Below are 18649 nucleotides of genomic sequence, written 5' to 3'. Positions count from 1 at the left end.
CTGTTTAATTTGATTAATTAGATTTTCAAATGTGTTTGACCTGATGGATGGTTGTAACCAACAAAACTCAGAGGACATGCGAGGAGAGACGTTACCTCCAGTGAGCATCAGGGCACATTTGCAGTGGTCACAGTTATCGTTGTCCTGGTCTCGGGTGCTGAAGCCGGTCCCATGGGTGGCCAGGCTGCTCTGCCTCCCCGCTGTGCCGCTGTAACCTCTCAGGTACAACCTGAGTGACAAGAGACAAGGTGATCAGTCAGCTGGCTGATCAATGAAATGACCACTTTAGGACAGTATGCATGTATAACATGTATATGTGTGAGTTAATGCATGTGCAGTTTTAACATAGATCAGATAGAGCTTTATCACAAGGGAAACTGTTGTGCAGCAGTTGAAATACAAAGAAGGGAAGAGATAGATTACTTTATTAATCACAGCAGGACAGTTTACTGTTACAGCATCTTAACGCAAAAAACAAACAAACAAACAAACAAAAACAAAGATCATAAGCAAAAAAAAACACTATATAACACTTATCAGCAATAACTTCAAAGAAGTGGGAATATTTTCTGTACATACAGACATACATACAGTGTGAGGTGGACATGGTGCAAGTACTGCAAAATTAAATGCAGCACATCCCCAAATAAATTAAAGTATATTGCAAAGAAAAATAATTAATAATAATAAATAATGTGTAAAGTCTGTATATTTATGTTTGCATGTGTTAAGTTATCAACACAAGAAGAGCTGAGATCATGATCAGTTGATCAGTGGCAACATGACAAAGAGCTGAAGGCGTCAAGCTCGCATCCAAATTCCCCAAATCCCAATCTGATCAAGCGTCTGTGAGATGTGCCGGTACCCCAAAGGTCCTGTGTCCATGCCTTCACAGGTCAGAGCCAAGTTCAATCCATGGTAGAGCGTCCTTGTGTCCTGTGGTGTCTGGCACCAAGACATTGGTGACGGATCCTTTGAGTCCTGTGGGTTGTGAAGTGGGGTACCGACACGTGTCATGGGTGCTCGATGAGATTAGGATCTGGAGAATTTAGATGCCTTAAGATCTTTGTCACGTTCCATGGGCCATTTTTGAGCAGTTTGTGGGTCGTGGCATGGTGCACTGAGCTGCTGGGGGAGTCACTGCAACCTGGGAGTGCTGTTGCCATGAGGGGGGGTATATAGTCTGTAACAGAGTTTGGGTGGGTGGGGCATGTCAAATGGCATCCACATGAATGCCAGGACCCAAAGTTTCCCAGGAGGACATTGCATGGTAACGAGATAACTAACGTATTCACTTCACCTGTCAGTGGATGTCAGTGTTGCGGCCACTGGGTTTATATGTGTGTGTATGTGTTAGTTACCTGTACTGCTGCCTCTCACTGGTCAGTGTGAATCGGTCGTACTGGGAGTGGCCGGGGTTTCCCTCCCAGTCCCTCAGCTCCACCCTCATAGAGTACTGACCCTGACTGGTCAGCAGGTACATCACTTCATTACCCAGCCAGTGTTCTCCAAACACGTCCCCGAAACCCTGCAGCAGGGGAGGAGGAGGTGGAGTTTAATTACAAACAGGATTTTTACTGACATTTATTTGGATTTTATAGCTCTTGTGTCTTTGACTGCCATGAAATCTGCTCTATAAAATAAATGTATTATTGTAATGTATTATTCATGAGACAAACAAACCATTTTGTATTCTCTCCAGCTCCTCTGGAAATCTACGCTGCCGTTAAGTCTCCGCTGGAACACTGTCCAGCCTCCACCGCTTGTCTCCATGTCACAGAACACCTTGAAGAGAAGTTTTGACACTTTGAATTCAACCTGGAACTTGTCACAGTGTTGGAGTACAATCTAATAATGTACAGTACCAGTCAAAAGTTTGGACACACTTTTTCATTCAAGTTAATGGGAAAGTGTGTCCAAACTTTTGACTGGTACTGTATATCAGATCAAAATCAACTTAAAACTCATTTGTTAGATTAAAACAAATGGCCACAGCACAGCATCAGTTCTTTGTCTTAATCATCAACAGTCTAAGTCACTTAATAAGATAACTGAAAGATATTATCTTAGTGAAGCACCTGCAGCTTTTTCTAACTGATATTTATAAATAGTTAAACACACTAGAAACACATTATAACAGAAAAATGAAGCTCCTGAAGACTCACTGTGTTATATTACTCACCATGTTACATACCAAGGGCTCCACTTACCTAAAACATTCTTAAATGTACAATAATTTATTTTAATTTGGTGCCATCGATCATTTTATAAGGACGGGTACATTTTTGAGAGAGTGGATACTCTTAATGTACAGCTGGTTAAAATCTGGTCTCTGTCTCAGTTTCACAGAGTTGTGCCTCCAGTGAGGAATCAGCTGCCTGGCTCTGCTGACTGTGTTCAGAATAATTAGTTAATAATCTACATTTCTCTGCAGATGTTCAGAGGAGCCACTGCCAACACTCTGCCAAGCTGGCAGTGAGAGAGAGCGGCCACTTTCACATCCAACACAAAAACTCTACTTTTACCAGTAATACATGGAAACTGAACGAACTACAACTTTATTACTGCAACACTTAAAATATTAATGTTGTTATGAGACTAGATATCATCAGTGATCATACTGTCAGGAAGCCATTGTTGAACAAGGCAGAGGTTCAGATGTTCGTCTTACCTGCACAGGTTCAGTCCTGTTGCTGATGTAGATGTTATACAGACCGCTGACAGAGTGACCGGCCTTGTAAGCATCTGCACAGTCTCTCCACTTCTGGTCCCTGGGCGGCGACCCTGAACACATTGTTGCTCATTACACAGATATTCAGTGTGTTTTTTATGAGCTTGTCCATACGTGCATGTGTGTGTGTGTTTACCTGTGGTACTAGCCACCATGTTAATGAGTGTGTGGACAGACTCCATCAGCTGAGCCTGCTGCCTCTGCAGAGCCGTGTTGTTGCTGCTGGCGACTCTCAGCTGCCTCTCTAAAGACTCGATGGCCGCCATCTGAGTCCTGACGACAGACTGGAGACAAAGATTTACTCCTGTTTAATCACTCTGTACTGTCAGTGTGGACTTATGTGCTGTTTCTTTCATTTGTTTGTTCAGCCATTCTTTAGGGGTGGGGTTTTGATTTATGAGGTCAGACACTTGGTCGTCATGTTGAACACAGAGAGCTCCGCCTCATAAAGGTAAACATGCTCTGACTGACTCACATAAAATGTCCCCAAAGCATTCCTGATGATATTAAAAGTAATACATGCACAGACACCTGTCCAAACACACATCTGCTGATGAAGTTGCTTCACTGTACAACACATTTTTGACGTACCTGCAGTCTGTTCTTCTCCTCCTTCATGTCCTCCAGCTCTCCTTTCTGCTTAGACTCCAACATCTGAACTTTACTCTCCAAACGACTGGAAGACAGACAAAGAGAGAAAACACATAACTGTAGACAACTGATTGTAAATCACATAAACTCATAATGCACCTGTCTGTTTGGTGTCAGTGGGCATTTGTTCTCACAGATATCTGGCTGAAGGTAGCAAAATTTGTATGACATCAAGATATCCTCAAAAAAGCTACAGAACAGTTTGATGTTTTAATGATAAAACCAACACGTTCTTTATATGTTGTTTCAACTCCCCTAGTGACAGAACAACAGTGTTTGTCTGTGGGTGAAGAGTCACCTACCAGCCCCTGAAGGTCTTGTTTTCTGACCTTCAGTGGTTAAACTAACTTTGCTGCAGTGATGTACAGGTGTACTTCAGGACACTGTGAATTCACTGTTGGGTGTCGTTACAGGTGCAACACTTCTGACCCAACTACAGAGGTCAAAGGTGAAACAGGCATGAAACAACCATAGAGGCAGCAAACACAGCTTTTTATCCTAATGTTAAGTTACTCTTTAAGGCACACGGGTGCATGTGGGTGACAGGATACACATTTCTGCCAATGCTGTCACAGTGGTCCACTGGTAAATAGGTTGTGGTAACATGCTGATATTGCAGCAATGCATCAATGAAGACAGGAAGAAGACTGCTAGCTTGTAAACATGGACATAAACTTTTCTTTGTCTGCCAGTGTGTCGTGTACTTCTGGGAATGTCTCGGTCTACAGATGTAGCTGCAGAGGCAGCTGCTGACCCTGACCCACAGTGAGTGTGAGTGAGATGGAGGCAGCTACCTGGAGGAAGAGAGGCTTTGCCCAGTCGGGCTCGGAGATAAGCTACTGATTAGAAGTGGTGAATTTACAGCAAGTTAAGACGATACAGTCTCTAGCTTTTGTTTGATATATAGTGTTGCCAAAAAATAATGTTGCACATTTCTGATCCATCGTAATCGTTAATAAGCTTGTTTACAATATTACTGTTCAAACATTTATATGCAACTATACTATATTTATCATTCATACTGGTAACCTGTGTGTGTTACTGTATATGTTGTGTATAGTGGTTTGTTACTTTCTGTTTTGAATTTTGAACCTCACTGTTAGCTAGGTTTGTATTTAGTTTATATTTCCTATATATTAGATTGTATATTTGCTATACATTTGCTTTTTCTTCTATGCTATTTTAGTCCTTGTATTTTGCATGCTTATCTGCACTGGTCTAACTTTGTATTGCAACTGCTGCACAGCAATTTCCCTCGGGATAAATCAAGTTTTATCTTATCTTATCTTATGTAATTGTCACACTGAACATCCCACTTAACCCCGTCCAAACGTTCTCAACTCTAATTTAAGTCATAGAACAAAGCATGATAAACTTGTGTTAACCACAGACCTTATTTCAGCCATCAAACCTAAAACTCTTTGACTTTGAAACAAGGGAACCGAAACTGCTAAAATGCTAATTCATCTCCAGGTTTTAGGACTTATTCCCGCTGCATTCTATTACTGCAGCTGTTTGAGGGCTTTTTCACTTTACCATAAATACTTATACGTATATACTGTTTTGGGACACTTGCTGAAACAAGTAATGTTTTTTTTTCTTGGAGGAAAGTTTCAATTAAATGAGATTTTATTTAAAGTTTTTCAAAAGCAAAGAGAAAAGCTTTTTTTGAGCTTCAAGTCTGATGTTCACCAATCAATCAGATTAGAAAGAGATTATGGAAGAGGCAGAGATACTCCAAAGAGGCCACAGCTACTACACTGCTTTCCTACATGCAGCAGACAGACATCACTGTAACAGCTGTAGAAAAATGTAGGAAATAACTAAATTAAGACGAGGAGGCAGGTTGAGGGAAAGTGTCATATTAACATCAGAATGTTTGTGTGTATGCCAGCAGGAGGATAGAAATCCAAACTATTTGTACTACAAATCTGTCTGTGATGGAGCAGAGGTTCTAACTCCTGAGTTACTCCCTCTTGCTCGAGGAGCCGTAAAACAGTGAAATAAAGATTAATAACCTGACCATCATTCTTTCTGCCAGAGTAGACTGCAGAGTGCTTTATCTCTGCAGCTGAACCAGCAGAACAGCTGCTGAAAATAGACTCCAGCTCACAGTTAGATCAACAACATAGGAGCCAAATGAATGAAACCTGATGAAGGAGTGGCAGCGGCTCCAGGGGGAAACATGGGACACTGAGAGTGGCCGAATGTCCAGTTCACGCTCTTTTTTTTTCTGGTTCAGAGTGCAGAGAACAGAAGGTGTGGTGGGGGTCTGCAGGAGTCGGGTGGGAAAATGTGTCTTCTTCTCTAATGTTTCTAAGAGTAACATGTTTGATACTAATATCTGCAGGAGGCCAACTGTATGAGTAAGCTCATCATCCTGTAAATACAATTAAACTCAGAGTGGTTTACATTGATGCTCACGGACTAAATGTCCCGCTGCATCCACAAGATTCCCACTGCAAGAAGACATTGATTACTGTAGTTTACTGAGGTAAATCAAGTCCCTAAAGGACAAGCTAAACTCTTTTGTTTGGAGAAAAATGTGCTAAAAGTTCAAATAAGCTACAGCCATGCTAGCAGTTTGGTATTTTTGAACCTAGACTTTACTTTCCCAATTTATGTCCAGTTTTACTGCTTGTTTTTGCCACTGACAGGCTAAAACTGCTCAAATAGAAAATGTCTAACAATATTATGGAGGGGACGCTACAGAAAAAGGTGCAGTCTTGTTCAATCTTACTCTTGTGTAATAGATGTCAGTGTCATGGCTGAATATTAAGCCGATGTTGACAATGCAGACAAGTTCAGAAGATTTCAGAATGAGACTTCTCCTTGAGCGAGACTTGGTTACACACACTGACAAACAGATGAAAAGGTGCAGAAAAAAGTTTCATTTCCAATAGAAAATTTCACTTTCAGTAGACATAAATAAAATAAACGGGGTTACATTAGAACCTGTTTCACTTCTGCAGCTGCAGCCGTCTTTCTCAACACTGAACAAATTTAAACACACACACCAACAGACCACAGACCCGTGCCATCTACAATGTCACTCTATTAAAAGGTACATTATTGTGACCTCCTCCATCGTTGCCATGCTTGTTGTTTTGTGAAACTTTTGAATCTGCCCTCCAGTGCAATCTACTGGATGTATCTATGCTATCATAAATGAGGTATGAGGGCAGTAATGTTTACAATGATTGAAATGGGCATATCTGTTTTCGAACATAAAGTAGTCTAAATAAGCCACTCATTTAGCAAATTAGCACTGAAAATCTAAGTTGAGCCGAGACTGAGGGGAATGTCATTAATTCTGCATGCACTAGATGAGAGGATCACCAAAGTCATTCAAGTTCATCCTGAGGGGAACATGAGGGTCTGAACCAAATTTGTTGATATATTTCACTCAGAACCAAAAATGTCAACCTCATGCAGGCGTTAAAATCAAGAGATCAACACAGTCAGCAGGATTCTTCCTCTGAAGACCTTAAACCTCTGCACAAACTTTCATTTTATCCATCAAAGAGAGACATATTTCAGTCTGGACCAAAGGGGTGAACACTACCTCTAACCATCTAAATACAGATATATAAATTCTCCTTCAATAAAATAAAAAGTTGAAAGCTGGTATCATTCACCTCAACAAACAATAAATACTTACTTTTAATTAATGGATATTTGAGATCAACCTTAAATCTTTCTTTAACTGATATAAAGATAAACTGATTTTAGGCTTTATTGCTCTCCTGTAGTTCAGTAATATGTGAACATCAATACATTAACACCCCGACATGTAATGTGAGATCCATTAATATTATATCTGTAGCTTTTCTAACCAAACTGTACGAGCTGAAGTTGGTGTTGAAGTGTAGCTGACGAGAGTTCGATGTGGCCATCCATCACCACTCAGCTCTGTCACACCTGTGAGTGATATCATTTTACATCAGTAGGTGAGACTTGGGTCACATTAAGAGCTGAAACACATGATCAGCTCCTGAGTCTGATCACTTCAACATGGTGACCTGCACATGAACAAGGCAACATCATTTACTGTGATGGAGACTGATGGGGAGTCACTGATCGCTGCCGTGCTGCGGTTTCTACAGCATCTGTGTGTGTGTGTGTGTGTGTGTGTGTGTGTGTGTGTGTGTGTGTGTGTGTGTGTGCATTGTTGATTAATGAGTTTGTCCCCAACCACTTGCAGACTGTGAGTGTGTTGCAAGCTGATTGTAATAGACCTACACATTATATCTTTAAGATGCAGGTCTGTTTATCTAAATTACTTTATGGGTATTGTCAGACTTTGTAAAGTGTATGTTTTACTTTTACTACATGTACACAGTGTCTGCCTATACAGTCCTGTGACTGAAGTAGAACAGCGTTTATCTGGAGAAAATGACTTAAACTCTGCAAAGTCTTCTCAGAAGTTATGTTAATGTATTCGGATATGTTTTAATAGCAATGTTGAAACAGATTCACAACTGATTAGTTCTTTGGTTCGTAACAGAAGAACAATTTTAATGCAGTCTGGTAAGTTTTTTTTTTCTGTTTTCTTTTTTAAAAGCTAGATTCTTAGGTGAAAAATCTGACAGTCTTCATTATGTAGCAGGTCAGCGGTAAAAGGACCTGTTTCACCACATGAAATTCTGGTGTTATGTTCAGAAAATAATCAGAACCAGCTCTCTGAGCAGCAGCACATTATTGTTTTGTTTGTTTGTTGCTAATATTTTCAGGTAGAAATGAATGTGCAGGAGCTATGGTACTGGTGAAAGATTAATACCGCCATGTTTTCAGAATTTTGACATCCACTCGGTACCGAAGTATCAGTTGTCGACAGAAGTGGAACTCAACAGACGTTTATTTGATGTGGGCAGCATGAATTGTGCATTGTGTCTGCACAGGTTGAGCAGGAAAATAACAAAAAACAAACATAATGTAGCTCAGACGTACTTCTTCCACACACACACACACACACACACACACACACACACACACACAGCTGGAGCTTACATGGCTTGTTAGCGACTGAAAACATCTGTTCAACAAACACTGGCTGCAAAACACTCCACATTAGTGTGAATAACGAGAGGCTAAATGTCTCCATACATCACTAAAAACCACAGTAACTGTTGTTAAACTGCTGTTCTACTGTACAAGATAATATTTGACTCTGAGAGTTAATGAGGTATGTTTGTAACCACAAAAACCTCAATAGAAACCATCTCATACACTGCTTCTTTCTTTCCCTCACACACACACACACACACACACACACACACACACACACACACACACACACACACACACAGTGTTTCAGCCTCTCTGTTTGTATTATATCTGTTACTGTAAACAGAGAACACGCTTGATAATTACTCTGCATGTTTTACGGCTCAGCGCAGCGTCCAACTTCACCTCACCATGAAAAATAGTGAAAATATTGTGATTCCAAATATTGGCGTGTCTCGCAGCAACAGATGTGGACGTATTTCCATCGTCTCTAATGACTTGCTTGTATTTCAAATACTCTCACTGGTATAGTTGTGAAATCTCTGATAAGGCTCTTGTCCCTTTTTTTTTTCTCCACTCGGGGTCGACTCATATTTGGGTCAGAGGAGAAGAAGATGTCAGTTCTAACGAGGTATTGCGACTGTTTTGTGGAGAAAACACGTCAGACACAAATAACTGTTTGAGGCAAAGTAATTTATATGTGTTAAAACATGTCTGGAGGGGATTTTTACCAATAGAGGCCATTTGTCAAATTTATTTAGCCTTTAAATGCTCTCAAGAGCTCAGATGTCTCTTCAATCAGTTACCAGTAACCTGTCTTTTGAGTCTTTGATGGCTGCAGACACAGAGCTTTGGACACATTATAAAATATACTGTATCACTGGTCATGATTAACTGTGTGTTATTCCTACATATTTGGAGTTTTATTAATGTAGATAGAGATAAATGGAGGATGGAGAGATAACAGGAAATGAGGTGATGACGATGGAACACTTGAACATGCCCAGATTATAACTCTGGACACCAACGCCTCAATGTCCAAACTCCATGAACTTATATTAACCTTTAACTTTTAAAAAAAAAATTTTTTTGCATCCCTCAGGGGTGCCATTGTGTTTTCTCTGATTCACTTCCTGGTCCCACAGCAGAATTTCCTCCCAGCTACAGTTTCATTTTATCATGATTACAATTGTAATCCCTATTTATATATATATATATATGTACATAAATCTCTATTGTATATAGATCATCAATGTGCTCACATAAGTCTTACTGAAGATATTAAAGATTTCACACAAACAAAAAATGTGTTAAAAAAGTGAAGCAATTTGTTTTTTCAGGATAATGTACAGTATCACTGAAAGAGCAACATGGCAGATGTTTCTGGCGTTTCCTCTTTATGCATTAATAAAATCATGTGATCATATTAGAGCTGTTGTTAAAGGTTACTCTTACACCTGATAATTAAATGATAATCAACTGTTGTTGGTTAATTCTCTCTCAATCAGCTTATTGTTGCAGCTTTGTAAATGGTTCCACACTGCCATCAGTTTATAATGCAATCACATGAATAATGAGTGACTGATAAAATAACTGATTGAAAGGTAAAATGTTGCAGTGAAAAATAAAATGTCAGTAACAGTAACATTATTATTATAAGACTTATTATTTTATTTCACTCAGAGCTGGCCTAAGCACACTGTACATAACACAGGTAAATTAATTCCTCAGTTATAAATGTGGCCTTCAGCTCTGTCTCATGACATTAAATATTAACAGACAAATGGACAATGATCTTTGATATGTAAAATATTAATGGTTCTGATTTTGTATTGGAATATTTGTAAACAGACTTATGTAAGAAAATAAAATGAAGAGACTTTTAGTGCCACTGTGGATCTAACCTGTGTGTTTGGTCCTCTGATACTTTTAAGGTTTTTATTTGTTCAGTTTTCAGATGAACACAATTGAAGTTCTGTGTTAATTCTTTATTTTTCTTTTCAGCTTTGTTGTCTTTGTTTTATGTGTCTAACTTCCTGTAAACTGTTACACGTGTAAATGCATTGAGAGTAGTACTGAACCGAATGCTTAGAAGCTTAGATGGTTGCCATGGTAACAGATGTCAAAATCAGTATTTGAATATTCTGTTTTCAATAAAGTGGGATCTGAATTTTATTACTCCAAAATTGTCTCTTTAGAGCAGTGGTTCCTAACCGGTGGGCGTGACCCCCTTGATCCCTCAGGAAAAAGAGCATTAGAGCTTTAGCTGCTTTGGAGCATAATTGAGTGTCTCAGATCCGACAGGACAAATTCAGACTAAGGTCAAAACTTTTCTCTTCTACCTGTTCTTGTCTCGTAGCCGACTGATCTCAGAGGTCTGCAGTAGCAGCTCCTTCTCCAGCTTGTTGGTGGACAGAGAATTCTCCAGAAGCTGGATCTCTATTCGAGACGTGTGGTTCAGCACCTGGTGGAAAGATGTTAAAAATCAAATCCAGGAAATCTGCTTCTAGGTGAAGAGAGCAGCAGCGTGGCGACTTGTTGTTACCTTAGCTTCCACCACGTTGAGTTTGCGGGTCTGCTCAGCTGTGTGCGTGAGGATGTTGGTTCCGATCTCCAGCATGGTGGCCGTTTGATTGTGAACGACGTGTGATGGTATGCTGGTGACGTCCAGCTTCACACTCTTGTGAATGACGTTCTCCAGCTGAGGAAGAAAAAGACATAAATAACAGAAGGTAAAAGGGTCAGACAGAAGACAGACAATACAGAGAGGACATGACAGATAATAGAACAAAATGAGACAAGGTTGACATGTGACTTTGAGTTTGACTCATACCCTCATTAGTGAATACCACTTTGAAATGTGAGAAGTTCTTTGGAGTCGTTCCAGAAGCTCAGCACTGAAATCAATTCTGAGCACTACCACCAACTCAGTCAGAGCATCAAGTTCACCGAATCAAACACGTCAAGAGGTCTGGTATATAAAGACGCATGTCTCTCCATCTCTGGGAATATCAACTGATGCCAACTCACACTGCCATGCTGTGACCTTTAACTCCCAACAAATAAATAGTCCATCCATCCAGCCAGCTCTTCATCCCTCAGACTCCACGTCTTCAGGATATCACTGTCACTGAGAAGCTTCAGGGAGTTGATAAATATATCACTGGACCAACAAACAGACTGGTCCCAGTGGGGACGGCCAGTTACCAACAAGGCTTCTGGCTGTTAGATGAGTCACTGGGAGGAGGAGTTCAAACAACAACACCCAGTTTGAGTCAGGATCACTTTTATTAAATGAATCCCAGCACAGAACTTTATTCAGTCATTACACTCATTTTTATAATAGAAGTTTTCATTCATCACTTTATTTAACCAAGTAATCAGCATTGAGAGAATAAAATCATCACTGTGTCGTTAATACAGTTTGCTCTCTCCAAAGCAGACATGTAGCATGGTCTAAAACATGAATGTTTGAATGTGTACCATTTTGAAAAGGGTAAGAAATCAGGAAGGCAATTTTGCGAAAAACACAATCAATAAAATCAGTTGAAATGTCTCAATATCAGAGTAGCCTTGAGCATATTTCACTGCATCAGATAAACTGCAGCTGGTCAAATTAAATCCTTTCTTTACTGATCTCTGCTGTGTTTAGTCCACCTCAGCCTGCTCGTGTTGCAGCTCTTTTACCACAGCCTGGCTCTACAGTGAAACATTCAGCTGCATATCATTGGAAACTGCAGTGTGTAAAGGAGGAAAACAATAAGTTTAGATAAGGCTTGGCAAAAATTCACAGATCTGCTACGCTCCAACGCTGGGAGCTCTGGAGCAGGATGCAAAACATTCTTGTAGACAAGCAGGTTCTCATTTCCATATCAGCTGTTGCTAATTAATGTTACTTTTTTTTAGATCATTTTTGGGCTTTTTCCCTTTGTTGACAGTGCAGTTTGAGATTAGACTAGAGAGGTGGGAGAGAGAGGGTTGATGACATGCAGCAAAGGGCCACAGGTCGGAATCAAAAGCGGGCCTCTGCAGGGGCTTCAGTCTGTATGGTTTGCACACACTAACAGGTGAGCTGTTTCTGACAGTGTGGTCAGAAACATGCACACCAGTAGCCTGCTGGAGGTCATCGTGTAGGGCTCTGGCAGTGCTCCTCCTGTTCCTCCTCACACAAAGGAGCAGATACTGGTCCTGCTGCTGGGTTGATGCCCTTCTACGGCCCTGTCCAGCTCTCCTCATGTAACGGCAGGTCTCCTGGTATCTCCTCCATGCTCTTGAGACTGTGCTGGGAGACACAGCAAACCTTCTTGTGCCATCCTGGAGGAGCAGGACAACCTGTGCAACCTGATTGTGCTGCAGGTACCGCCTCATGCTACCAGTAGTGACAAGGACACTAGCAGAAGACCAAACTGGAGAAGAATCAGTCAGGAAGGATAAGGACAGAGCAACTGTCTGTGGACACCACATGTAAAACAAAATCAATTGTGCTTCCTAAATGGACACATTGACATCTCTGAAGTTCAACTTACTTGTTGTTATACTGTGACGATTAAGTGTTCCCTACATTTTTTTGACCAGGACCTTCAGTATTTGGATCAAGCAGCTTTTAAAACATAAAATGTGTCAGATTAAGTCCCTTTCAGTTGTTATTTGTATTCAACATTTTGGTGAATGTAAATATTGGATCAGACTCAGTCGACACCAAAATAGAGAAAATGTTTCGAAAATTATCATCTTCACAAAATTCATGTCTATCTCAAGTTATTCTATTCAGCAATTGTCAGTTGCCGATAAGCACACTCGTCAGCGAAAGTTAAAGCCAAGCCACCTCGCTATATTTGAGTTTTTTTCAGCGCTGTCTTTTTTTTCATTGCTTCTTCTTGAATGCGTGCTGCTTACAGTTTAGCACCTGGTTGCTACCTTTTATAAAGTCCCGACCTTACCTGAGTGCTGTGCACAGAAAGGGACGTCCAAAACACATCAAAAAAGGAAGAGAAAGAGAGAATACAGGCAGAGGGCAGAGTATCTGCAGATATAAGAGGGATTAATTCTGTATGAGTCTATGTGTTGTTGTTGTTTTTTAGGAAAGTTCTGCGTAGTATATCTTTAAGAAATCCTTCCAAAAACACCAATCACATGTTTCTTGACTTCAAATTTCAATTAACCATGTAAATTACTAAAGATATCCTGATTAACAGACTGACAAACTGACACACAGGACCAAAAAGTTCCTGAGTTTAGCTAATGTAAAATAAAAGTCTTAAAAAACCCACAAACTGTATTTCAATTTGGCTTAAATGTGTTTGTTATGACTGCTGAGGGCTGACAGCTGATTCTTTTTTCTTAAGTGCTGACTAATCCTTCAGTTTCACCAATGCATTCATGGTTTTATTCCTTTCAGCTGCTGATGTTATCCACACTGATTGACTTTATCACATTCATCATTCTTCATGTTACTCATTTTCACTATTAAAATTACTCATGTGTTATTATGTTTAGTCTGCTTCAATTAAGCTACAGATTAAACAAGCATCGCTCTGTTCAATCAGAAAATGATTTTACGAGATTTGTATCGCAGCTGTCATAAATCCAAGTGGCCTTAAAGGGGGACTTTTGTGTGAGTCAGCAAACTGGAACCTGGAACGAGGAGGGAAAACAACATCAGATGTTGCGATGCAGCGGGAAGTCAATCAAATAATCAAACAAGGAGAAAATAAGCTGGAACGAGCTGGTTGGTTTCTCCCTCCTGCTCTGCTTCCTGTGATGCTGTGCAGATTTGACGAAAGCCAAAACCTCCACCTGGCTGCTGCACAGTCCAACCAGCAGAGAGACGGAGGACAAAATATAAGCATAAAAAAGCCGCAGTATAGCTTTGAATATAAAGGTTGAGCAGAAATATTTTGTCTGCGTGAGAAAGAGAGAATAAAGGAGAAAAAGAGACTTGAAACAAACAAGAAAAGTTGAGCAGGTTCTTTCTTTGGTCTTTTCTTGTTATTTTTTTGTTCGAGTCTCCGGAGACACAATGTGCTGACTTTTTAATTGACCCTTACTTCCTGCCGTAGGATTACCACCACACACACACACACACACACACACACACACACACAAAATCTCCTTACACAGAAACTGGCATACATTCATACAAGCATGCACACACACAAACACAATTAGCTCCAGCGCACACACACACACACACACTCACAATTACAAACTACACAAGCTGACTGAGGAGCTGTGGGACTACGCAGACAACCCCACGTATGGAGGGCTTGTTTCTGAGATGTTAACTGAAACCACATGTTGGCTTTGCTGTGATCTGGCCCTCTGGGTGACTTCACAGGGGGAGGGAGGGGAGGGGAGGGGGCTGGGTCACCAAACAGCCCCGATAACAAGACTGACGCACAGGCAAGTAGCACTGATAGGGATCTGGGGTAACAAGTGCACTGTGAGTCGCTGGAGTGTATCAGCATCTCAGCTGGCAGCTCTGGACCTGAAGGGACACTGAGTGACTGGACTGAGGAGGGTGAACAGTGATAAATGACTTATGTTAAGTTATAAATAGAAAGTATTGTGATATTACAGTGGAGTGAAAAATGAAGCTATGGAGGTTAGTTTAGTGGATGACTGCACAAAGACTGAGGTTCAGTTCTGTCGCTTTTTCCATTCTTTAATGTACATTATGAAGTAAATGTTGATTGCATGACGCAATGGCTACAGAAAAATGACATCATTTTCATTTTCAAACTTGTAGTCTTCAGATCCAATTGACATCTAAGGACATTTTCAGACATTACACTGAGGCACTAAAGATTTTATAGTAGCATTAGTTTTAAAACACAGTCTTACATCCCAACACCTATGTGTAAAATAGGCAACATGACATGCCTCAGTCCCTCCAGAATGCTGCCATCACAACAATTAATGCAAATTCAGCAAATTACCGTGAATTCTGTGCAACCTTATAATTTTGTCCAATCAACCCAACTTGACCACATATTTGCCTGTTTAAAACGGGTAAAATCTCATTTAATTTAAGAGCTGTGTGCAGTGTATTGATTCACTCCGTCCCTCTCTCTTTCTGTTTGTCATGAAACCACTGCTGTGGGACGGAAGCTCTGTGTCTGGAGTCAAACACACATAGCGACAAGGCTAAATGTTAGCATCACAAAGCTAACGTTACCCAACGGTTATTACCGGTTTAACGACAAAGTCGAGCTGTTTCAGGCTGTTGTGAGATTAAAACAAGTGTTAATCGCTGTTGCGGGGCTTCTGCCCAAGCAGCAAAATATGATGAGTAGTGAAAAGAATATTTTATGTTGTAAGAGCTTGTGCTAATTGGGCAGAGAGAGCAGGAGGAGAGCCTCTCAGTCCGTGTCAAACAGCTGATTGGTGCCCCCACCCCACCCCAAATGCCCAAATGCCCAAATCACAACAGCTTTTTGAGAAAAGCTGTTGTGATTTGGGCATTTCAGGCTGCAACAATCCCAAAAACTGCCCGAGAAATCCTGATGAGAATGATGACTGTCCTCTCCAGAAAAACATCAGCATTGGTTCAGTGGTTTGAAATTAATTAAAACACAGCAGGAATATGTGATGTTCCTCTGACTCTGCGAAAAGTCTTGTGGTGGAGTGACTATACGTCTTAAATCATTTCACACACATGCTGGAAATGAACACTGGACCACTGATGGACATAACCTGGTACACTCTGTCCCAAAAACTATGAGACAATGTCACATTCACCCCCAAAATACACACACACACACACACACACACACACACACACACACACACACACGCACAAGATACATTCAAGTTTAGTGTGTTTGTCTGCATGTGACTTCCCCCCATCAGTGATAGTGAATCATTTTCTTTTGAAACCCATCATCTTATAAAATTACATAATTTGACTTGTAAAAACATAATAAGCTCTATAAATCTGAATGATAACCACAGTGCATACTTGTTTTATTATAGCAGTGTGTCTCTGATTATCAGAGAGTCCAGATGTTTTGGCTGAATCTCAGAGAGTTATGAAGCAGAAAAACGAGCCAACAGCCTCAGGCTTCGTTTCTGAGCAGCGCTCCACTTGACAAACTGCAGGCGAGTATCTCTCTGTATGGTGCCTGAGCTTTACTCTCTACATTACCCTCAACAACTTTCATCCCCTCTCTCCTTCTCTTTCTGTATATTTCACGTATAAACTTATCTTCAGAATCAAATCATCTCTCTGGCTCGTCCTCAGCTGTTCTTACATCCTCTTTATTGTTCTTTCTCGCTCTTGTCCGTTTTACTTTCATTGGATATCGTTGTGGAAATCTGCTTCCTCATTACTTTTCTGTATGAATTAAAGTGATAACTTAAGAATCCAGAGTATCTGTGTCTTTTTTAATCCAATTTAGAGCTTCACATCAGAGATACTAATACAATAAAAACATCCATCCAACAGTGAAGGACTTAGTTGCAGATCCATTAGTGCATGGGCATCTCACATTCAGTGTCTCGTTTTATCATAGCTGATCTTCTGATCTTACTTCTGGTCAGTGAGATGTTCCACTGAGGTTTCCTTGTGTTTGGTTAATATGTGACAAATTCTTGTTCTATTTCGGACTTTTTAATCAGCAGAATACCAGTCTTGTCTTTTTCTATGCCTGCTTTGTTATAAAGTTGATGAAGCCCTGTGGACTTTACTCTTACATCAAACTACCAGCATCCCCCTGCACCTCTGTCATAAAACCTGTATGTCTCAGTCTCTGTCCCTGAGGTGGGGCACCTGCTGAGACTTTGAGACACAAACAGGAACTCCTGAAGGTAGTCTGTAGTGATGGAGAGAGATCTGAACATTTCATTTCCTCATAAAGATCCACCAGTGACTTCAGTGTGGTTTGTGCTTCATAAAGAGTTCAGGTTCATCAAGATAAGAAATGCCACAAATATGCAGTGTGATTTATATTCACATTAGGACTGACTGGGGAAAAGCAAATAATTTAAGAAAGCATCACCAGTAATCCAGATTATTTCTACATTTTAGCCACAACACACAGTCCAGTATTTGTGATTTGTTTGAAAATCACCTAAATACATGGGTGTTATTAGAGGTTATCAGGTGGAGAATGCCGTTATCAGCACATTAACGGCACTGTGTGTAACTCTGGAGAAAGACAGTTGATGGTCGAGTCTCGTTCCCAGCTCGTTAAATACCAACGCTTTGGGTTGGTAGTCGGTCTGAACCACCGACCCAAAGCATCGGTATTACGCCGGAATTCCACTGGCTGTGTGTCCGTTGCGGAACGGCTGCGCTGGTTATTCGCTGCGTGCTCCGCCATCCGTTAACACCCACCGGCTGCATTTGTGGTGCGGAGCGGTGCAGCTCCGCCGGACAGCAGGAGTCACGAGGACCCACGAAATCTCACGAATTCACGCATTATCGCACGATATAACAAGATGTATTTATGATATATTATACGGGTCATAAATGATTTTATGGTTTTGCACCTCCATGATTAACATCTCCTCGTCCATGGTGTCAACGGGGTGAAATGACATCTGGAAACCTCTGACCTGTTGACTTCAGGCCTGCCTCGGCCCATTATGACGTTTTCAAGGTGTAGTGCAGGGAAATATGATCCACCGTGAACACTATGTATTTTATTTTGAAAATTAACCGGCCGTGAACACTATGTATTTTATTTTGAAAATTAACCGGATGTTTTATTTTGTTCCTGCCCCGCACGATCTGCTCTGTGCTGAATTGCGGCATTGTGTTCCGGTGTCTGGCAAAAATAGAAGTCCTGCGTATCTGTTGCAGAGGGCTCTGGAGCGCCGCAGCTGTGACAGAGCTGGAACGCAGCACAGCCGCTGCAGGTGGAAGCACACACATTGATTAGAATTGAAACGTATCGGCTCCGCTGCCGTTCCGCAGAACAGATGCAACCCACATGCATCTGGTGGAATTTGGGGATTAGACAACCTGGAAGAGGGACTCCACAGTCAACAACCTCTCTCCTGAGTTACATGCAGCAACCTTTTTATGCACGCTGTAATCAGAAGCATTTTTGTCAAGGTTAGCTTTCACTTTCATAGGATTTAAGCGCCAAAACTATTTGGTTAGATTTAGAAAAAACATCATGGTTTGGCTTAAAATAAGTATGTTTGTTACTAACATAATGTATGCCACCTTACATAAGTCATATGGTTAAAATAACGCAACACTGACTCAAACCCTTGTTTCCTGGGTGAAAGTCCTGTGTTTGTTTGACTCAT

General features: G+C 40.8%; 1 protein-coding gene across 1 annotated transcript in view; it reads right to left on the bottom strand.

The window, feature by feature from the left end:
* angpt4 (angiopoietin 4) overlaps positions 1-18649 on the bottom strand; it is a 65114-nt gene that overhangs the window by 5589 nt on the left and 40876 nt on the right. Inside the window, exons 2-9 of the mRNA XM_050037566.1 lie at positions 10935-11090; positions 10732-10853; positions 3323-3407; positions 2868-3015; positions 2672-2784; positions 1684-1785; positions 1362-1528; positions 96-229 (exon numbers count right to left, since the gene is read on the bottom strand). Coding sequence (XP_049893523.1) covers positions 96-229; positions 1362-1528; positions 1684-1785; positions 2672-2784; positions 2868-3015; positions 3323-3407; positions 10732-10853; positions 10935-11090 — 1027 coding nt within the window. The remainder of the gene's footprint in view (positions 1-95; positions 230-1361; positions 1529-1683; positions 1786-2671; positions 2785-2867; positions 3016-3322; positions 3408-10731; positions 10854-10934; positions 11091-18649) is intronic.

This window comes from Epinephelus moara, chromosome 24 (genome assembly GCF_006386435.1).
Source record: "Epinephelus moara isolate mb chromosome 24, YSFRI_EMoa_1.0, whole genome shotgun sequence".
NCBI lineage: Eukaryota > Metazoa > Chordata > Actinopteri > Perciformes > Serranidae > Epinephelus > Epinephelus moara.
The sequence above is the reverse complement of the archived record's forward strand: the minus strand, read 5'-3'. Positions and strand labels throughout refer to the sequence as shown.